The 22,620-nt window shown below is 51.3% G+C and overlaps 3 protein-coding genes across 3 annotated transcripts; all 3 read left to right on the forward strand.

Annotated features, from left to right (window-relative positions):
• The first annotated feature begins 5,263 nt into the window (after nucleotides 1-5,263).
• LOC140255937 (olfactory receptor 52R1-like) lies at nucleotides 5,264-6,211 on the forward strand. Its single transcript, XM_072343958.1, has one exon. The coding sequence runs from the start codon at nucleotides 5,264-5,266 to the stop codon at nucleotides 6,209-6,211; it is 948 nt and encodes a 315-aa protein (XP_072200059.1).
• A 7,896-nt stretch (nucleotides 6,212-14,107) lies between these two features.
• On the forward strand, nucleotides 14,108-15,106 carry LOC140257691 (olfactory receptor 52R1-like). Its single transcript, XM_072347175.1, has one exon. The coding sequence runs from the start codon at nucleotides 14,159-14,161 to the stop codon at nucleotides 15,104-15,106; it is 948 nt and encodes a 315-aa protein (XP_072203276.1). The 5' UTR covers nucleotides 14,108-14,158.
• A 4,608-nt stretch (nucleotides 15,107-19,714) lies between these two features.
• LOC140257119 (olfactory receptor 52R1-like) lies at nucleotides 19,715-20,713 on the forward strand. The gene has a single exon (XM_072346155.1). The coding sequence runs from the start codon at nucleotides 19,766-19,768 to the stop codon at nucleotides 20,711-20,713; it is 948 nt and encodes a 315-aa protein (XP_072202256.1). The 5' UTR covers nucleotides 19,715-19,765.
• Nucleotides 20,714-22,620: the final 1,907 nt, after the last annotated feature.

Here is a 22,620-nt window from a genome sequence, read left to right on the forward strand (position 1 = left end):
CTGACCACTCTCTGAGAGGAAAAGTTCCTTCTTACATCCAGTCTAAACCTCATCTGATACAACTTGTGGCCATTTCCTCGGGTCCTGTCTGTTGCCTGGCAGAAGAGGCCAAGCTCCTCCTCATCACAACCTCCCCTCAGGACGCTGATGAGTGCAATGAGGTCTCCCCTGAGCTCCAGACCCCTCACCAGTTTTGTTGCCCTTCTCTGGACACGTTCCAGGGCCTCGATGTCTTTCTTGTAGTGAGGAGCCCAAAACTGAACACAGAACTCAAGATGCGGCCTCACCAGAGCTGAGTACAGAGGGATGATCACCTCTCTGCTCCTGCTGGCCACACTACATCTTATACAGGCCAGGATGCTGTTGGCCTTCTTGGCCACCTGGGCACACTGTCGGCTCATGTTCAGCCCAGCATCAACCAGCACCCCCAGGTCCCTTTCCTCTTCACAGTCATCCGGCCACTCTGCCCCAATCCTATAGCACTGCATGGGGTTATTGTGGCCAAAGTGCAGGACCCGGCACTTGGCCTTGTTGAACCTCGTCCCATCCACCTCAGCCCAGCGATTCAGCCTATCCAGATCCCTCTGGAGGGCCTTCCTACCCTCGGGCAGATCAACACCACCTCCCAGCTTGGTGTCATCTGAACACTTACTTAGCTTGCACTCAATTCCCTCATCCAGGTCATTAATGAAGATATTAAACAAGATGGGCCCTAGAACCGACCCCTGGGGACCCCACTTGTAACGGGTCACCAGCTGGACGTTACTCCATTAACCACTATCTGCTGGGCACGACCCTCCAGCCAGTTCCTTACCCAAAGGAGGGTAGACCTGTCTAGGCCACGGGCAGACAGTTTCCTCAGGACAATACTGTGAGAAACCATGCCAAAGGCTTTGCTGAAGTCCAGGTAGACTACATCAACTGCCTTACCCTCATCTACCAGCCTGGTCACCCAGTCATAGAAGGAGATGAAGTTGGTTAAGTACAACCTGTATTTCATGAACACATGCTGGCTGGGCCTGATCCCCTGGATGCCTTGCACGTGCCGTGTGATCTCACCCAAGATGATTTGCTCCAGAACCTTCCCCAGTACCGAGGTCAGGCTGACAGGCCTGTAGTTCCCCGGATCCTCCTTACAGCCCTTCTTGTAGATGGGAATCACATCGGCAAGGCTCCAGTCCTCTGGGACCTCTCCAGTTAACCAGGAGCGCTGGTAGATGGTGGACAGCGGCTCAGCAATCACCCCCACCAGCTCCCTCAGCACCCAAACGTGGAGCCCGTATGGTCCCATGGACTTGTGTCAGTCCAGGTGGAGGAGGAGCTCTTTAACTTTCTCCACCTGAATCACTGGGGTATATTCTGCGTTCCATCACTGACTTCCAGATCAGGGCATAAAGTGCCATGAGGATAACTGGTCTGCCCATTGAAGGCAGATGTAAAGAAGGCGTTGAGGACCTCAACCTTCCCCTTATCCTCGGTGGTCACATTCCCCGCTGCATCAAGTAAGGACTGGACATTCTCCTTGGTTCTTCTCTTACCACTGATATATTTGTAAAAGGATTTCTTATTCTCATGTACTGGTCCCAGTATCGACCCCTGAGGGACTTGAATAGATACAGGCCTCCAAACAGACTCCATTTCATTACCCACAACCCTCTGGCTTCTTTTCTCCAGCCAATTCACCGTCCACCCCACTACTCCAATTGTCCAGACCACACTTCCTCAGTTTAGCTGAGAGGATGCTGCGGAGACGGTGTCAGATGCTCGACTGAAATCAAGGCAGACCACATCCTCTGCTTTACCGTCATCCGTCCACCTGGTTAGGTCTTCGTAAAAGGCCTTCAGGTTGGTCATGAATTTCTTCCCCTTGGTGAAGCCATGCTGACTGCCTCTAATGACCTTCTTATCCTTGATATACCTGGAGACAGTGCCAAGGATAATTTCTTCCATCACCTTCCCAGGGATGGAGGAGAAGCTGACCGGCCTGTAGTTTCCTGAGTCCTCCTTCTTGCCCTTTCTGAAGGCTGGAGTGACAATTGCTTTCCTCCAGCCCTCAGGCACCTCTCCCATTCCCCACAGCTTACCAAAGATGATGGAGAGTGGCTTAGCAATGAATTCCCCCAGCTCCCTCAGCACCCGTGGGTGCATCCCATCAGGACCGCTGGATTTATGGATGTCCATATTCCTTGACTGGTCCTTAACGCAGAACTCATCCACTGAGGCAAACTCCTCCTTTATTCTGACTTCCTCTGGGGCTTCAGGACTGTGGGGCTCTTCAGGACAGCCTCCAGCAGTGTGGACAAAGAAGGCATTCAATAACTCTGCCTTCTCTGCTCCTTCTGTCACCAGGGCACCCACCTCTTTCATCAGGGGGCCTACATTGCCCCTAGTGCTATTTTTATTTACAATATCTTTGAAGAAGCCCTTTCTGTTTTCCTTGACCCCTCTCATAAGGTTTAATTCTAAGGAGGCCTTAACTTTTTTAGTTGACCCCACCAAACACTCTGACAACAGTCTTGTTTTCCTCCCAAGACGCCAGCCCCTCCTTCCATGATCTGGACGCTCTCCTCTTCCACTTGAGCTTGCCCAGCGGTTCCCTGTTTAACTATGCAAGTCTCCTGGCTCCCTTTCTTGACTTCCTACCTGTTGGGATGCTCTGATCTTGAGCTTGGAAGAAGCAGTCCTTGAATGCTAACCAACTATCTTGGTTCCCTGCCAACAGCATGCCCAGCCACCCACTGTGGCCAGCAGCTCTGTTGGAGCGAGCTCTCTGTCCAGCACAGACCATGGCGGGTTTGCTCTTCACAGACTAACAGTGGGTCATCTGGTCTCTGGAGCGAGCTGGAGCAGAGCTGGGTCGGCTCAGAAGTGCTGACCTGCACCACGCTGTGTTTGCCCTGTGTTTGCCCCGTGTGCTCTGTGCACAGAAGCCCCCTCTGAGATTTCTGATAACCTGCAGCGCTGATCAAGACCAAGTCAACGGTGGGCAGGGCCGGCTCAACCCATGCTCCCTCAGCAGACAGTCCAGGGGTTGACAGCTGCCCCCAGGTCAGGGAGGCACTGGCTGGCGTCAAAAAGCCCCCAGAAGAGCTTTCTGTCAGCCAGGTTGCATTTCCAGGTGGTTCAATAAAACCTCCAGCACACCTCATTCCCTCAGGTTCCTCTCTCCATGGCGGGCCGATTGCCTGGCTGGCACAGACTTTCCTATGGGAAAGCCTCTCCATGCGCTCGGACAGGAATTACATCCAGCAAGGGAAGGACGGCCCATTTTGACTACAGTGTCCACAATATTCCTATCCCTAATGAGGGATCCCTGCTCAATGTCCATCCTGCTCGCTCAATCCACTCCGTTGGCCCCATATTCTCAACAGTGGAGCATCCAGGAGACAAAGGGCTGGCCTGGATAACGCCTGAAATGCTTTCACAGAACTTGCAGCTCAGTCAGGGACACGTTTTGGGTGGTTACTGACACCTCTATCATGTTTGCCTCTTCGTGCTGATCTCTTCCTTTACCATATGGACGGCCATGCACAGAAATAGCCTTCCTCATCCTCTTCCTCCTTGCAAAATGGAGTTTCCTCCCCTATTAAGCAAGATGACATTTCCATCCATTGTTTCATTTGGAGAGCAGGGTGATGGACACTGGCATGTCTTGGTACTATGGTTGGACTCCAGGGCCTATGACAGCACTTAGGTCAGAACTGAGCATGGAACAGGTACTGTGACAGCCCTGGGCTTCTCACGGGAGTTAAATGTGATCCTGAAGCATTTTTATACTTTTCAGGGATCTCCATTGCATTGAATTGCACTCCGTAGAGTTCGGCAGCATTTACCACGAGCAAAAATCTGGTGCACAGGCCAGGAGGTCTCAGGGAGAATCCCGTGCAGGATTGTGAAGCCATAGACTGGGCTGGCTGAGCTGTCTGTGGGCCCCAGCTGACTCCAGGAAGGAGAGGAAAGTCCTCAATTCACAAGCAAGAGGCAGGAAAAGAGGGAAGGGATGGGATAAGAAGAGAGATGGAGGGGATGGTGGAAGCATGGTTTGCACACTGATGAGGAGAGGACAGGGGGTTGCAGGAGCCCCAGTATGACACCCAGGGGGCATGACCCTGAAGACCTGTACGAGTCCCTTCCAACCCATCCATTCCATGATCCCATATTGTGTGGACAGCACAAAAACAGCACAGGGAGGCACAATGAGCCCCAACACAGAGCAAGAAACTCAACGGACTATGGAAGAGACTGCAAGAAAACTGCCATAAAACTGACCAAAGTTTTAGACCAAAACTGCACCAGAGACTATCAGCTCATTAGCACTGGGGTGATTAAAAGTTGACTTGTGTTTCTTTTTGCTCACACTAATTACATGTTAATTGGCGGGGGAAATTCAGAACTCCCTGCTAAGATTTTCCTGGCAGCTTATAAATATCTCCTGGTCCCCACAGTGCCCAGTCCCTGCCTGGGAAACCTGCAGAAGGCTGGTGAGTATTGAGGGTTGGGGCAGAACTTGGCGGGTCCTGAGGCTCTCACTCTCCTCGCTCATGCCTTGCCCTCCCTTCTTTCTGCTGCCTGCACTCTGCCATTGAAGTGCCCACGGCCCCAGGGCAATTTCTGAAGGCTCTTGCCAGGTCACCAGCACTGCCCTGTCTGTGCTGCAGGGCTTCTCAACCAACTCCTTTTCCCCACCTATGGGGACAATGCCAGGAGATGAGCCGTGCTCAGGGGCTGAGTGAGCTGCAGTGTTTGCAGGAGAGGAATGGGCACTGCTGGAGCACTGCCTTTGAGGGGGGGTTCTCCAAATCCCATAGCACTGCCTCAGGGCTTTGCTCTCAAATTGAGTGTTCCTCACCCACTGCAAACGCCCAGTGCCTCTGCTTACAGGAGCAGGCAGTGCTTCAGAACAAAGCTCCTGCTGAGCTGGAGGGTTTCTGCTAATGACTTTGCATCCTCTCTGTGCCCATTTCCAGGTTTACTTTGGGATGCTGTGCATCTGTACCAGTGACAATCCGCTTTGCTTGCTCCAAGAGCACTCAGTACAGAGGGACAGCCATGGACACTTGTAAGTGGGAACTGACAGGACGCTTGTGGGAAAAGTGCTCTCCTGGACCAGTGCAAGCAGCTGTCCCAGGGCTGGCTCTCTTCTAAATCCACTGAATCTCACTGCAGTCTGTACTTGCTGCTGACCACATCACCTCAAGGGTGCTGAGAGCTTTGTCACCAGCTGTAAGGAAACTCAGGGTAGGCAAGAGACAAGAAGGGCTGCATGTCTTCTGTGAACTCCACCGGCTCCTCCCACCCCCCCACCTTCTTCCTGCTTGGCATTCCTGGGCTGGAGAAGGAGCAGTTCTGGATTGCCTTCCCCTTCTGCATCATGTACATCATAGCTCTGCTGGGGAACATCATCCTTCTCATCGTCATCAAGACAGAGTCAAGCCTGCACGAGCCCATGTACCTCTTCCTGGCCATGCTGGCCTTCACTGACCTGGTCCTCTCTACATCCGTGCTGCCCAAAATGCTCGCTATCTTCTGGTGGGGCTCCGGGGAGATTGGCTTTATTTCCTGCCTTGTTCAGTTGTTCTTTGTCCACAACTTCACAATAGTTGAGTCAGGTGTGCTCATGGCCATGGCCTTGGATCGCTATTTTGCCATTTGCCATCCCCTGCGGTACTCCAGCATCCTCTCCATGCCGATGGTGGCAGCTCTGGGGAGCCTGGTGCTACTGCGTGGAGTCCTCATGGTGAGTCCGGGCTGCTTCCTGCTCCGTAGGAAGGCCTTCTGCCAGCATCGTGTCATCTCCAACTCCTACTGTGAAAACATGGCCGTGGTGAAGCTGGTATGTGAGGACACCAGAGTCAATGCTGCTTATGGCCTCTTTGTGGCTATTATAGTGACTGGATTTGACATTATCGTGATTGCTGTGTCCTACACTATGATCCTGCGGGCGGTACTCAAGCTGTCATCCTCAGATGCACAGCTGAAGGCCTTTAATACATGTGTATCCCACATCTTTGTCATCCTTGCATTTTACGTCCCTGCCTTATTCTCCACTCTCACCCACCGTTTTGGACACAGCATCCCCCAGCAGGTCCATATATTGGTGGCCCACCTCTACATGTTGGTGCCCCCCACGTTAAACCCCATCATTTACGGGGTCAGAACCAAGCAACTCAGGGACAAGATAGCTGTCCTCCTACAGAAGAAGGGAATCTGACCAGTGTCTATGTGCCATCCACTGAGCCTGTAAGTGTTAGCTAATTCTGGTAAACTTATGGAGTGAACTCTATGACCCCTTATTTTGAGAAATACCCCTTTTTACTGCATGGTGTCATTGCAGTTTCTTCTCCTATCACTTTGTGACTAAAGGCGACATAAAGACATTCAGTCCAACCTTTGTGTTACACCTCCCAGAATACACATTCCTGGATCTTCAATTGCTTTCACTATTGGCAAATAAATATTCTTCATATGCAAATAGTTCCAGTCTGACTCCTAGACTTGAGTGCCTCCAAAAGATCTGCCTGTAGCAGCCCTCCTCCTTGGAGGCTGGTGACACTGGATGTCACTGAGAAGGGCCTGGCTCCATCCTCATGACACTCAACCTTTACACAGTTATAAACATCAATGACATCACCCCTCAGTCTCCTTCTCCAAGCTAAAGACACCCAGCTACCTCAGCCTCTTCTTGTAAGGGAGATGCTCCACTCCCTTCATCATACTTGTGGCGATGTGCTGGTCTCTCTCAAGCAGTTCCTGGTCCTTCTTGAACTCAGGGGCCCAGAACTGGACACAGTATTGCAGATGTGGTCTCACCAGGCCAAAGCAGAGGGAGGAGAGAACCTCTCTCGCCCTACTAAAAGCCACCCTGCCAACACACCCCAGGATAACATGCTTGGTCACAAGGGCTCACTGCTGGCTCATAGTCATCCAGCTGTCCACCAGGATGCTCAGGTCCCTTTCCACAGCACTGCTCCCCAGCAGGTCACTACCCAACTCATGCTGTCACCTGGAGCTGTTCTTGCCCAGATGCAAGGCTCTATGCCTGCCCCTGTTGTATTTAATTACATTTCAATATTACGTGTTCAAAGGAGGACAACAAAGCTGGTGAGGGGTCTGGAGCACAGGGCTTATGAGGAGAGTCTGAAAGAGCTGGGACTATTCATCTGGAGAAGAGGAGGCTCAGGGGAGACCTTATTGCTCTCTATAACTTCCTGATGCAGAATCATAGAATCACAAGGTTGGAAAGGACCTTTAAGATCATGTAGTAGAACCATCCAGCCTTTACCATAGCTACAGCAAACCCCTAACCCATATCTCCTAGCTCCTCTTGAACACTGCCAGGGATGGTGACTCCACCGCCTCCCTGGGCAGCCATTGCAGTGCCTGACCACTCTCTGAGAGGAAAAGTTCCTTCTTACATCCAGTCTAAACCTCATCTGATACAATTTGTGGCCATTTCCTCGGGTCCTGTCCGTTGCCTGGCAGAAGAGGCCAAGCTCCTCCTCATCACAGCCTCCCTTCAGGAAGTTGTAGAGTGCAGTGAGGTCTCCCCTGAGCCTCCTCTTCTCCAGGCTAAACAATCCCAGCTCCCTCAGCCGCTCCTCATAAGACTTGTGCTCCAGACCCCTCACCAGTTTTGTTGCCCTTCTCTGGACACGTTCCAGGGCCTCCATGTCTTTCTTGTAGGGAGGAGCCCAAAACTGAACACAGAACTCGAGATGCGGCCTCACCAGAGCTGAGTACAGAGGGATGATCACCTCTCTGCTCCTGCTGGCCACACTACATCTTATACAGGCCAGGATGCTGTTGGCCTTCTTGGCCACCTGGGCACACTGTCGGCTCATGTTCAGCCCAGCATCAACCAGCACCCCCAGGTCCCTTTCCTCTTCACAGTCATCCAGCCACTCAGCCCCAATCCTATAGCACTGCATGGGGTTATTGTGGCCAAAGTGCAGGACCCGGCACTTGGCCTTGTTGAACCTCATCCCATCCACCTCAGCCCAGCGATTCAGCCTATCCAGATCCCTCTGGAGGGCCTTCCTACCCTCGGGCAGATCAACACCACCTCCCAGCTTGGTGTCATCTGAACACGTACTGTGGGCTTACTCAGTGTCCTCATCCAGGTCATTAATGAAGATATTAAACAAGATGGGCCCCAGCACTGAACCCCTGGGGACACCACTTGTAACAGGTCACCAGCTGGACTTAACTCCATTAACCACTACCTGCTGGGCACGACCCTCCAGCCAGTTCCTTACCCAAAGGAGGGTAGACCTGTCTAGGCCACGGGCAGCCAGTTTCCTCAGGACAATACTGTGAGAAACCATGACAAAGGCTTTGCTGAAGTCCAGGTAGACCACATCAACTGCCTTACCCTCATCTACCAGCCTGGTCACCCAGTCATAGAAGGAGATGAGGTTGGTTAAGTACAACCTGTCTTTCATGAACCCATGCTGGTTGGGCCTGATCCCCTGGATGCCTCGCACGTGCCGTGTGATCTCACCCAAGATGATTTGCTCCAGAACTTTCCCCAGTACCGAGGTCAGGCTGACAGGCCTGTAGTTCCCCGGATCCCCCTTACGGCCCTTCTTGTAGATGGGAATCACATCGGCAAGGCTCCAGTCCTCTGGGACCTCTCCAGTTAACCAGGAGCGCTGGTAGATGGTGGAGAGCGGCTTGTTTTACTACAGGAATTGTACAGTTCCTGTAGAGGAATCCTGAAACTCCACATTCCTGGGCTGGCCCTCCGCTGCCTTGCCACGGATTTCGTGGAATAGGACCTCGGTCTGGTAGAGCCCACAATGAGGCCTGCAGTCTCAGAGATCACCAATTGAACTGGAAAGCTACACAAGGAAGGCCAATAGAATCATAGAATCATAGAATTACTCAGGTTGGAAAAGACCTTGAAGATCATCAAGTCCAACTGCAGCCTAACCAGTAGCCTATCTCTTTAAAAACAACCACAAAACAATATCACAACAACAAACCTCTGCTAAATCATATCCCTGAGTACCACATCCAAACGGCTCTTAAACACATCCAGGGATGGCGATTCAACCACCTCCTTGGGGAGCCCATTCCAGTCCCTAACCACCCTTTCTGTAAAGAAGTTCTTTCTAATATCCAACCTAAACTTGCCCTGGCGCAACTTGAGGCCATTTCCCCTCGTCCTGTCACAAGTCAGTAGTGAGAAGAGACCTGCCCCACTCTCACTGTAAGAACCTTTCAGGTACTGGAAGACAGCAATAAGGTCTCCCCTCAGCCTCCTCTTCCTCAGGCTAAACAGCCCCAGCTTCCTTAGTCTCTCCTCGTAGGGCTGATTCTCCAAGCCCTTAACGAGCCTCGTTGCCCTTCTCTGGACCTGCTCCAGTACCTCCATGTCCTTCCTGTGCTGAGGTGCCCAAAACTGGACACAGTACTCGAGGTGAGGCCTCACCAATGCTGAGTACAGTCCTCACCGCTTGAGCCACCTCCTACAAGCACAGCTGTATCACCCACCAGGCTGCAGAGCAATGCTCACTCACTGAACAACTGGGCTCACTATGAGCAACAGCAGTGCACACCAACCTGGGATGAGCTGTGGGTGGCAGCTGGCTCCTTAAGGCTCTGTAAAGCCTGTTGTCAGGCGCTGACCTTGATGGCCAGCAACAACACGTTCCCAACTGTGTCAGCTCCGCCCCTGATGACTCAGGAGCCTGCCCACAAGCCGTCAGCTCCCCAGCACAAGCAAAGCGCTGTTACTGCCCTCAGAAAATCCTTAAAAAAGAGCTTTTCTATGGGCTGTTTCTACTCCAGATCCCTTGCCCTGCGCAGTCTCACCTGCTCTGTAGCTTGTCTCTGCAGTAAAATGACCCTCTTTTCCTTGATATTCCCGGAGACATTGCCAAGGATCATTTTCCCCAGTACCGAGGTCAGGCTGACAGGCCTGTAGTTCCCCGGATCCCCCTTATGGCCCTTCTTGTAGATGGGAATCACATCGGCAAGGCTCCAGTCCTCTGGGACCTCTCCAGTTAACCAGGAGCGCTGGTAGATGGTGGAGAGCGGCTCAGCAATCACCCCCACCAGCTACCTCAGCACCCAAACGTGGAGCCCGTCTGGTCCCATGGACTTGTGTCAGTCCAGGTGGAGGAGGAGCTCTTTAACTGTCTGCACCTGAATCACTGGGGTGTATTCTGCGTTCCATCACTGACTTCCAGATCGGGGCGTAAAGTGCCCTGAGGATAACTGGTCTGCCCATTGAAGGCAGATGTTAAGAAGGCGTTGAGGACCTCAACCTTCCCCTTATCCTCAGTGGTCACATTCCCCGCTGCATCAAGTAAGGGGTGGACATTTTCCTTGGTTCTTCTCTTACCATTGATATATTTGTAAAAGGATTTCTTATTCTCATGTACTGGTCCCAGTATCGACCCCTGAGGGACTTGAATAGATACAGGCCTCCAACAAGACTCCATTTCATTACCCATAACCCTCTGGCTTCTTTTCTCCAGCCGTCCACCCCACTACTCCAATTGTCCAGACCACACTTCCTCAGTTTAGCTGAGAGGATGCTGTGGGAGACGGTGTCATATGCTCAACTGAAATCAAGACAGACCACATCCTCTGCTGTACCGTCATGCGTCCACCTGGTTAGGTCTTCGTAAAAGGCCTTCAGGTTGGTCATGAATTTCTTCCCCTTGGTGAAGCCATGCTGACTTGCCTCTAATGACCTTCTTATCCTTGATATACCTGGAGACAGTGCCAAGGATAATTTCTTCCATCACCTTTCCAGGGATGGAGGAAAGGCTGACCGGCCTGTAGTTTCCTGGGTTCTCCTTCTTGCCCTTTCTGAAGGCTGGAATGACAATTGCTTTCCTGCAGTCCTCAGGCACCTCTCCCATACCCCACAGCTTACCAAAGATGATGGAGAGTGGCTTAGCAATGAATTCCCCCAACTCCCTCAGCACCTGTGGGTGCATCCCATCAGGACCGCTGGATTTATGGATGTCCATATTCCTTGACTGGTCCTTAACGCAGAACTCATCCACCGAGGCAAACTCCTCCTTTATTCTGACTTCCTCTGGGGCTTCAGGACTATGGGGCTCTTCAGGACAGCCTCCAGCAGTGTGGACAAAGAAGGCATTCAATAACCCTGCCTTCTCTGCTCCTTCTGTCACCAGGGCACCCACCTCATTCGTCAGGGGGCCTACATTGCCCCTAGTGCTAGTTTTATTTACAATATCTTGGAAGAAGCCCTTTCTGTTTTCCTTGACCCCTCTCATAAGGTTTAATTCAAAGGAGGCCTTAACTTTTTTAGTTGCCCCCACCAAACACTCTGACAACAGTCTTGTTTTTCTCCCAAGTGGCCAGCCCCTCCTTCCATGATCTGGACGCTCTCCTCTTCCACTTGAGCTTGCCCAGCGGTTCCCTGTTTAACCATGCAAGTCTCCTGGCTCCCTTTCTTGACTTCCTACCTGTTGGGATGCTCTGATCTTGAGCTTGGAAGAAGCAGTCCTTAAATGCTAACCAACTATCTTGGTTCCCTCTACCTCCAAGTACTCTGTCCCACAGGACTTCCCTTAGGAATTGCTGGGAAGGATCAAAGTTGGCCCTACTGAAGCCCAGTCAGCTGAGCGTGCTGGTTTCATCCTAGGGGGATGGGAGGCCTCCTGGTCTTCATCAGTACCACAGCGCTGCCCCACCAGTGCAAGCCCAGTTACAGCCCCATTCCCCTTCCAATCTAGTTCCAAGCTCTCCAGAGGAGTCCCGTTAATTCCCGTCCCAGAACCCTTTTGCCCTGTGAGATAAACCTCTCCCATGTATTACTGTCAGGACTGGTGTCTTCGAAAACCAGCCGTTATCAAACAATCCAAAGACCTGCCTGCAGGACCAGTCTCTTAGTCAAGCACTTATGGATGGGATCCTTCCTTTCCTTCCCACGTCATGACCCAAAAAAGGACGGAAGGAAGAGGAAATATCTTGCACCCCAGACACATTCACCATCCGTGCCAAAGCCTTGAAGTCTTCCTTCATTCCCTGCAGACCAAGGGATGCAGCTTCCTCCCCACCTGCCTGGGAGACCAGCAGCAGCTCCATCGAGTGCACCAGGCCCTGCTCCAGGCTCCAGGCAGGCTGACTGTGGCAGGCAGTCCACAATATTCCAGCAAGGGAAGGACGGCCCCTTTTGACTATAGTGTCCACAATATTCCTATCCCTTATCAGGGATCCCTGCTCAATGCCCATTCTGCTCCCTCAGTCCACTCCGTTGGCCCCATATTCCCAACAGTGGAGCATCCAGGAGACAAAGGGCTGGCCTGGATACCACCTGAAATGCTTTCACAGAACTTGCAGCTCAGTCAGGGACACGTTTTGGGTGGTTAGTGACACTTCTATGATGTTTACTTCTTCTTGTTGATCTCTTCCTTTACCTTGTGGATGGCCATGCACAGAAGTAGCTTTCCTCATCCTCTTCCTCCATGCTAATTGGAGTTTCTATCCCGACTAAGCAAGTTGGTATTTGCATCCATTGTTTCTTTTGGATAGAAGGGTGATGGACACTGACATGTCTTGGTACTTATTGCCGTCTTCCAGTACCTGAAAGGTTCTTACAGTGAGAGTGGGGCAGGTCTCTTCTCACTAGTGACAAGTGACAGGAAAAGGGGAAATGGCCTCAAGTTGCGCCAGGGCAAGATTAGGTTGGATATTAGAAAGAACTTCTTTACAGAAAGGGTAGTTAGGTACTGGAATGGGCTAAACAGGGAGGTGGTTGAATCGCCATCCCTGGATGTGTTTAAAAGCCATTTGGATGTGGTACTCAGGGATATGATTTAGCAGAGGTTTTTTTAGATATAGGGTACTGGATCGGCTGCGGTTGGACTTGATGATCTTCAAGGTCTTTTCCAACCTGGGTAATTCTATGATTCTATAAGGAGAGAGATGGAGGGGAGGGTGGGAGCATGGTTTGCACACTGATGGGGAGAGGACAGGGGGTTGCTGGAGCCCCAGTATGGCACCCAGGGGGCATGACCCTGAAGACCTGTACGAGTCCCTTCCAACCCATCCATTCCATGATCCCATATTGTGTGGACAGCACAAAAACAGCACAGGGAGGCACAATGCACCCCAACACAGAGCAAGAAACTCAACAGACTATGGAAGAGACTGTGAGAAAACTGCCATAAAACTGACCAAAGTTTTAGACCAAAACGGCACCACAGACTATCAGCTCATTAGCACTGGGGTGATTAAAAGTTGACTTGTGTTTCTTTTTGCTCTCCCTAATTACAAGATAATTGACAGGGGAAATTCGGAACTCCCTGCTAAGATTTACCTGGCAGCTTATAAATATCTCCTGGTCCCCACAGTGCCCAGTCCCTGCCTGGATACCTGCAGAAGGTGGGTGAGTATTGAGGGTTGGGGCAGAACTTGGCGGGTCCTAAGGCTCTCACTCTCCCTGCTCATGCCTTGCCCTCCCTTCTTTCTGCTGCCTGCACTCTGCCATGGAAGTGCCCACGACCCCAGGGCGATTTCTGAAGGCTCTTGCCAGGTCACCAGCACTGCCCTGTCTGTGCTGCAGGGCTTCTCAACCAACCCCTTTTCCCCACCTATGGGGACAATGCCAGGAGATGAGCAGTGTTCAGGGGCTGAGTGAGCTGCAGTGCTTGCAGGAGAGGAATGGGCACTGCTGGAGCACTGCCTTTGAGGGGGGTTCTCCAAATCCCATAGCACTGCCTCAGGGCTTTGCTCTCAAATTGGGTGTTCCTCACCCACTGCAAACGCCCAGTGCCTCTGCTTACAGGAGCAGGCAGTGCTTCAGAACAAAGCTCCTGCTGAGCTGGAGGGTTGCTGCTAATGACTTTGCATCCTCTCTGTGCCCATTTCCAGGTTTACTTTGGCTGCTGTTCATCTGCACCAGTGACAATCCTTATTGCTTGCTCCAAGAGCACTCAGTACAGTGGGACAGACAGGGACACTTGTAAGTGGGAACTGACAGGACGCTTGTGGGAAAAGTGCTCTCCTGGACCAGTGCAAGCAGCTGTCCCAGGGCTGGCTCTCTTGCACTTCTAAATCCACCGCATCTCCCCGCAGTCTGTGCTTGCTGCTGACCACATCATCTCGAGGGCGCTGGGTGCTTTGTTACAGGCTGTAAGAGCCTTCATGGTAGGCAAGAGACAAGAAGGGCTGCATGTCTTCTGTGAACTCCACCGGCTCCTCCCACCCCCCCACCTTCTTCCTGCTTGGCATTCCTGGGCTGGAGAAGGAGCAGTTCTGGATTGCCTTCCCCTTCTGCATCATGTACGTCATAGCTCTGCTGGGGAACATCATCCTTCTCATCGTCATCAAGACAGAGTCAAGCCTGCACGAGCCCATGTACCTCTTCCTGGCCATGCTGGCCTTCACTGACCTGGTCCTCTCTACATCCGTGCTGCCCAAAATGCTGGCCACCTTCTGGCGGGGCTCCGGGGAGATTGGCTTCATTTCCTGCCTTGTTCAGTTGTTCTTTGTCCACAACTTCACAACAGTGGAGTCAGGCGTGCTCATGGCCATGGCCTTGGATCGCTACTTTGCCATTTGCCATCCCCTGCGGTACTCCAGCATCCTCTCCATGCCGATGGTGGCAGCTCTGGGGAGCCTGGTGCTGCTGCGTGGAGTCCTCATGGTGAGTCCTGCCTGTTTCCTGCTCCGTAGGAAGGCCTTCTGCCAGCATCGTGTCATCTCCCATTCCTACTGTGAACACATGGCTGTGGTGAAGCTGGTATGTGAGGACACCAGAGTCAATGCTGCTTATGGCCTCTTTGTGGTTTTTACAGTGTCAGTATTTGACCTTACCGTGATTGCTGTGTCCTACACTATGATCTTGAGGGTGGTACTCAAGTTGTCAGCCTCCAACACACGGCTGAAGGCCTTTAATACATGTGTATCCCACGTCTGTGTCATGCTTATATTTTATGTCTCCGGTCTCTTCACATTCCTCACCCACCGCTTTGGACACAGCATCCCTCAGCAGATCCATATATTGGTGGCCAACCTCTACCTTCTCTTGCCCCCCACGTTAAACCCCATCATTTATGGGCTGAGAACCAAGCAACTCAGGGACAAGATTGTTGTCTTCTTCCAGCAGAGGGGAATCTGATCCGTGTCTGTGTCACAAATGGTTCTCATTATCTATTGATGACTTCCATATATTTGAACAGTTTGTGCTGTGTCTCTTTGTTCCAGGAAATGCCCTTCCTCAGTTCATGGAGTACATGGTGAGCATTCTTGCTAGATTCTATTTTTCTTTCACTGTGAAATTAAAGATGGAGGAAAGTCTTTCAATCTGACTTTTACACCATTGGGAATTTTTGCTCTGTCTGCATTACCAGGTGCAGAGGACATCTCCAATGTGGCCTGGCTCTGCTCGGAGCTCTCTGTCTGCACAGCAGCCTTGACAACAGGGGCTGCCCACGGGGTGGCTCTGCTCCCTGCTCTCTCTCCCTCAGGTTGATAGCAGTGGAGAGGCAGGAATATGGTCACTGCTAATCAGCAAATTCACCCACCATTTGTTCCTTTACATCTGGCAAGTCCATCCTATAGCCTGCAGACTGCATTTGTCCTTTATGACGTAGTAATTAGGTTCATCCGCACAGCCATCCCTCAGCAATAACCCAAACATCAGTCCAAGTCCATTCCTCTTCACTCAGTACAGTCCCAGCAAAAAAGTTGAACACCTGCAGCTTTCCACATCACTACTTGCACTGGGCTGGCATATGCCAAGAGTCCAAGAGTGCACTCTGCAATCTTGCACCACGTTGAACATGAGCGCATGGTGCTCTCTGTAGTTTGGGATAAGTGCTCCATTTCCAGGTCATTAGATACAACCTCCAGCACAGCTCGTTCCCCCACGTACCTTTCTCCATGGTGATCCAAGGTCCAAAGGTGTTTCCGGGCCTCCTTCTTTGCAGCAGGGATGGGCTTGCTAGTTATGTGAAGGCTGGGGCGCCTTGGGATTTAGCGATCATGAGATGGTCAAGTTCAGGATCCTGTGTGGAAGAAGTAAGGCAAAAAGTAGAATTGTTATCCTGCACTTTGGGAGAGCCAACTTTGACAGTTTGCAGGACCTAATTGGAAGTGTCATAGGCTAGAGTGCTATAATGCAAAAGGGGTCATGAGAGTTTGGCAACATTTAAGCAGCACTTCTGCCAAGCTCAAGATTTGTGAGCCCCTAAGAGAAGGAAATTGGGGAAGGGAGGCGGAAGACATGCATGGATGTGCAAGGAGCTCATGGATAAGATCAAATGGAAGAAGAAGGTTTATGAAATGTGGGAAAAGGGCCTGTCCTCTCGGGATGAGTACAGGAGTGTTGTCAGGGGCTGTTGGGAAGGGAGAAGGAAGGCCAGAGTTCAACCGGAGCTGAAGCTGGTGAAGAAATACAGTATAATAAGAAAGGATTTATTTTATTTTTTTTAATTTTGTTTTCATTTTAATGTATGTTAACAGTAAAAGGAAGACCAGGGACAATGAGGGTCCACTGCTGGACAAGAGTGGTGTCCTGGCTACAGGGGATGCTGTAACAGGTGGAGATGCTGAATGCCTTCTTTGCTTCGGTCTTCACTTCAAAGATGGCCCCTCAGGACGCCTGGACACTGGAGGGAAGAGAGAGAGTCTGGGAAACTGAGAGCTTCCCTCATGTTGAGGAGCGGACGGTCCCAGATAGTCTGGGTGGGGTCACTGTGCACAAATCCATGGGACCCGATGGGGTGCATCCACGTGTGCTGAGGGAGCTGGCAGAGGTGACTGCTGAACCGCTCTCTATCATCTCTGACAGGTCTTGGAGAACAGGAGAGCTGCCTGAAGACTGGAGGATAGCCTGTGTCACTGTGGTCTCCAAAATGGGCAAGAAGCAAGATCCAGGAAACTGCAGCCTAGTCAGTCCCACCTCTGCCCCTGGAAAAGTGATGGAACAGCCTGTTCTAGATGACATCTGCAAGCAACTGGAAGAGAACAAGGTCATCAGGAATAGTCAGCGTGGACTCACAAAGGGAAGATCCTGCTCGACCAACCTCATAGCCTTTTGTGTTCGCATCATTGCCTGGGTATATGGAGGGAGAATCATGGACATCATCTACCTCGACTTCATTAAGGCTTTTGGTACAGCCTCCTACAACATCCTAGTATAGGAGTTGATAAGGTGTGGGGCAGATGAGTGGGCGTCGAGGTGGGCTGAGAGCAGGCTGACTGGCCGAGCTCAGAGGGTGGTGACCGGCGGTGCAGAGTGTGGTTGGAGAGCTGTGAGTGGCGGTGCTCGCTGGGGGTCGGTGCTGGGTCCAGTGCTGCAGAAGGCCACAAAGATGATCAATGGCCTGGAGCATCTCCCCTGTGAGGAAAGGCTGAGCGAACTGGGTCTTTTTGGCCTTCAGGAACTAAGACTCAGAGGTGATCTTATTAACATTTATAAATATCTGAAGTGTAGGAGACAAAAGGACACAATGAACCTATTTTCAATGGTCTGTGGGGACAGGACAAGGGGAAATGGCCATAAATTGGAGCACCAGAAGTTATGCACCAAAATGCAAATGAATTCCTTCACAGTGGGGATGACGGATCACTGGGCCAGGCTTTCCAGAGAGGCTGTGGGTTCTCCTTCTCTGGAGATACTCCAGACCATTCTGGACACCCACCTGTGCAGCCCACTGTAGGGAGCCTGCTTTGCAAGGGACTTGGACTCAATAAGCTCCAGAGATCCCGTCCAATCCCTACAATTCTGTGATTCTGTGATTCAATCATTGACTGGCTGGCACAGACTTTCCTATGGGAAAGGCTATCCATGTGCTCGGACAGGAATTACATCCAGCAAGGGAAGGACGGCCCCTTTTGACTATAGTGTCCACAATATTCCTATCCCTTATCAGGGATCCCTGCTCAATGCCCATTCTGCTCCCTCAATCCACTCCGTTGGCCCCATATTCCCAACAGTGGAGCATCCAGGAGACAAAGGGCTGGCCTGGATACCACCTGAAATGCTTTCACAGAACTTGCAGCTCAGTTGGGGACACGTTTTGGGTGGTTACTGACACCTCTATCATGTTTGCCTCTTCTTGCTGATCACTTCCTTTACCTTATGGACGGCCATGCACAGAAATAGCCTTCCTCATCCTCTTCCTCCTTGCTAATTGGAGTTTCTATCCCGACTAAGCAAGATGACATTTCCATCCATTGTTTCTTTTGGATATAAGGGTGATGGACACTGACATGTCTTTGTACTTACTGCCGTCTTCCAGTACCTGAAAGGTTCTTACAGTGAGAGTGGGGCAGGTCTCTTCTCACTAGTGACAAATGACAGGAAAAGGGGAAATGGCCTCAAGTTGCGCCAGGGCAAGTTCAGGTTGGATATTAGAAAGAACTTCTTTACAGAAAGGGTGGTTAGGGACTGGAATGGGATAAACAGGGAGGTGGTTGAATCACCATCCCTGGATGTGTTTAAAAGCCATTTGGATGTGGTACTCAGGGATATGATTTAGCAGAGGTTTTTTTAGATATGGGGTACTGGTTAGGCTGCGGTTGGACTTGATGATCTTCAAGGTCTTTTCCAACCTGGGTAATTCTATGATTCTATAAGGAGAGAGATGGAGGGGAGGGTGGGAGCATGGTTTGCACACTGATGGGGAGAAGACAGGGGGTTGCAGGAGCCCCAGTATGATCCCATATAGTATGGACAGCACAAAAACAGCACAGGGAGGCACAATGAGCCCCAACACAGAGCAAGAAACTCTACAGACTATGGAAGAGGCAGCAAGAAAACTGCCATAAAACTGACCATAGTTTTAGACCAAAACTGCACCACAGACTATCAGCTCATTAGCACTGGGGTGATTAAAAGTTGACTTGTGTTTCTTTTTGCTCACACTAATTACATGTTAATTGGTGGGGGAAATTCAGAGCTCCCTGCTAAGATTTACCTGGCAGCTTATAAATATCTCCTGGTCCCCACAGTGCCCAGTCCCTGCCTGGAAACCTGCAGAAGGCGGGTGAGTATTGAGGGTTGGGGCAGAACTTGGCGGGTCCTGAGGCTCTCACTCTCCTCGCTCATGCCTTGCCCTCCCTTCTTTCTGCTGCCTGCACTCTGCCATGGAAGTGCCCACGGCCCCAGGGCGATTTCTGAAGGCTCTTGCCAGGTCACCAGCACTGCCCTGTCTGTGCTGCAGGGCTTCTCAACCAACTCCTATTCCCCACCTATAGGGAGAATGCCAGGAGATGTACCGTGTTCAGGGGCTGAGTGAGCTGCAGTGTTTGCAGGAGAGGAATGGGCACTGCTGGAGCACTGCCTTTGAGGGGGGTTCTCCAAATCCCATAGCACTGCCTCAGGGCTTTGCTCTCAAATTGGGTGTTTCTCACCCACTGCAAACGCCCAGTGCCTCTGCTTACAGGAGCAGGCAGTGCTTCAGAACAAAGCTCCTGCTGAGCTGGAGGGTTGCTGCTAATGACTTTGCATCCTTCTGTGCCCATTTCCAGGTTTACTTTGGCTGCTGTACATCTGCACCAGTGACAATCCTTATTGCTTGCTCCAAGAGCACTCAGTACAGTGGGACAGACAGGGACACTTGTAAGTGGGAACTGACAGGACGCTTGTGGGAAAAGTGCTCTCCTGGACCAGTGCAAGCAGCTGTCCCAGGGCTGGCTCTCTTGCACTTCTAAATCCACCGCATCTCCCCGCAGTCTGTGCTTGCTGCTGACCACATCATCTCGAGGGCGCTGGGTGCTTTGTTACAGGCTGTAAGAGCCTTCATGGTAGGCAAGAGACAAGAAGGGCTGCATGTCTTCTGTGAACTCCACCGGCTCCTCCCACCCCCCCACCTTCTTCCTGCTTGGCATTCCTGGGCTGGAGAAGGAGCAGTTCTGGATTGCCTTCCCCTTCTGCATCATGTACGTCATAGCTCTGCTGGGGAACATCATCCTTCTCATCGTCATCAAGACAGAGTCAAGCCTGCACGAGCCCATGTACCTCTTCCTGGCCATGCTGGCCTTCACTGACCTGGTCCTCTCTACATCCGTGCTGCCCAAAATGCTGGCCATCTTCTGGCGGGGCTCCGGGGAGATTGGCTTCATTTCCTGCCTTGTTCAGTTGTTCTTTGTCCACAACTTCACAACAGTGGAGTCAGGCGTGCTCATGGCCATGGCCTTGGATCGCTACTTTGCCATTTGCCATCCCCTGCGGCACTCCAGCATCCTCTCCATGCCGGTGGTGGCAGCTCTGGGGAGCCTGGTGCTGCTGCGTGGAGTCCTCATGGTGAGTCCGGGCTGCTTCCTGCTCCGTAGGAAGGCCTTCTGCCAGCATCATGTCATCTCCCATTCCTATTGTGAACACATGGCCGTGGTGAAACTGGTCTGTGAAGACACCAGAGTCAATGCTGCTTATGGCCTCTTTGTGGCTTTTGCAGTGATAGGGTTTGACATTATCATTATCGCTGTGTCCTACACTATGATCTTGAGGGTGGTACTGAAACTGTCTGCCTCCAACACACAGATGAAGGCCTTTAATACATGTGTATCCCACCTCTTTGTCATCCTTGCATTTTATGTCTCCGGTCTTTTCACATTCCTCACCCACCGTTTTGGACACAGCATCCCTCAGCAGATCCATATATTGGTAGCCAACCTCTACCTTCTCTTGCCCCCCACGTTAAACCCCATCATTTATGGGCTGAGAACCAAGCAACTCAGGGACAAGATTGTTGTCTTCTTCCAGCAGAGGGGAATCTGATCCGTGTCTGTGTCACAAATGGTTCTCCTTATATACTGATGACTTCCATATATTTGAACTGTTCGTGCTGTGTCTCTTTGTTCCAGGAAATGCCCTTCCTCAGTTCATGGAGTACATGGTGAGCATTCTTGCTAGATTTTCTTTGCCTTTCACTGTGAAATTAAAGATGGAGGAAAGACTTTCAATCTGGCTTCTAAACCGTTGGGAATTTTTGCTCTGTCTGCATTACCAGGTGCAGAGGACATCTCCAATGTGGTCTGGCTCTGCTCGGAGCTCTCTGTCTGCACAGCAGCCTTGACAACAGGGGCTGCCCACGGGGTGGCTCTGCTCCCTGCTCTCTCTGCCTCAGGTTGATAGCAGTGGAGAGGCAGGAATATGGTCACTGCTAATCAGCAAATTCACCCACCATTTGTTCCTTTACATCTGGCAAGTCCATCCTATAGACTGCAGACTGCATTTGCCCTGTATGACGTAGTAATTAGGTTCATCCGCACAGCCATCCCTCAGCAATAACCCAAACTTCAGTCCAAGTCCATTCCTCTTCACTCAGTACAGTCCCAGCAAAAAAGTTGAACACCTGCAGCTTTCCACATCACTACTTGCACTGGGCTGGCATATGCGAAGAGTCCCAGAGTGCACTCTGCAAACTTGCACCACATTGAACATGAGCATATGGTGCTCTCTGTAGTTTGGGATAAGTGCTCCATTTCCAGGTCATTAGATACAACCTCCAGCACAGCTCGTTCCCCCACGCACCTTTCTCCATGGTGGTCCAAGGTCCAAAGGTGTTTCTGGGCATCCTTTGCAGCAGGGATGGGTTTGCTAGTTATGTGAAGGCTGGAGGCACCATGGGATTTAGCGATCATGAGGTGGTCGAGTTCAGGATCCTGTGTGGAAGAAGTAAGGCAAAAAGTAGAATTGTTATCCTGCACTTTGGGAGAGCCAACTTTGACAGTTTGCAGGACATAATTGGAGGTGTCATGGGCTAGAGTGCTATAATGCAAAAGGGGTCATGAGAGCTTGGCAACATTTAAGCAGCACTTCTGCCAAGCTCAAGATTCGTGAGCTCCTAAGAGAAGGAAATTGGGGAAGGGAGGCGGAAGACATGCATGGATGAGCAAGGAGCTCATGGATAAGATCAAATGGAAGAAGAAGGTTTATAAAATGTGGGAAAAGGGCCTGTCCTCTCGGGATGAGTACAGGAGTGTTGTCAGGGGCTGTAGGGAAGGGAGAAGGAAGGCCAAAGTTCAACCGGAGCTGAAGCTGGTGAAGAAATAGAGGATAACAAGAAGAGATTTATTTTATTTTTTTAAATTTTGTTTTCCTTTTAATGTATGTTAACAGTAAAAGGAAGACCAGGGACAATGAGGGTCCCCTGCTGGACAAGAGAGGTGTCCTGGCTACAGGGGATGCTGTAACAGGTGGAGATGCTGAATGCCTTCTTTGCTTTGGTCTTCACTTCAATGACGGCCCCTCAGGACGCCTGGACACTGGAGGGAAGAGAGAGAGTCTGGGAAACTGAGAGCTTCCCTCAGGTTGAGGAGGGGACGGTCCCAGATAGTCTGGGTGGGGTCACTGTGCACAAATCCATGGGACCCGATGGGGTGCATCCACGTGTGCTGAGGGAGCTGGCAGAGGTGACTGCTGAACCGCTCTCTATCATCTCTGACAGGTCTTGGAGAACAGGAGAGCTGCCTGAAGACTGGAGGATAGCCTTTGTCACTGTGGTCTCCAAAATGGGCAAGAAGCAAGATCCAGGAAACTGCAGCCTAGTCAGTCCCACCTCTGCCCCTGGAAAAGTGATGGAACAGCCTGTTCTAGATGACATCTGCAAGCAACTGGAAGAGAACAAGGTCATCAGGAATAGTCAGCGTGGACTCACAAAGGGAAGATCCTGCTCGACCAAC

This window comes from Excalfactoria chinensis, chromosome 1 (genome assembly GCF_039878825.1).
Source record: "Excalfactoria chinensis isolate bCotChi1 chromosome 1, bCotChi1.hap2, whole genome shotgun sequence".
Taxonomy (NCBI): domain Eukaryota; kingdom Metazoa; phylum Chordata; class Aves; order Galliformes; family Phasianidae; genus Excalfactoria; species Excalfactoria chinensis.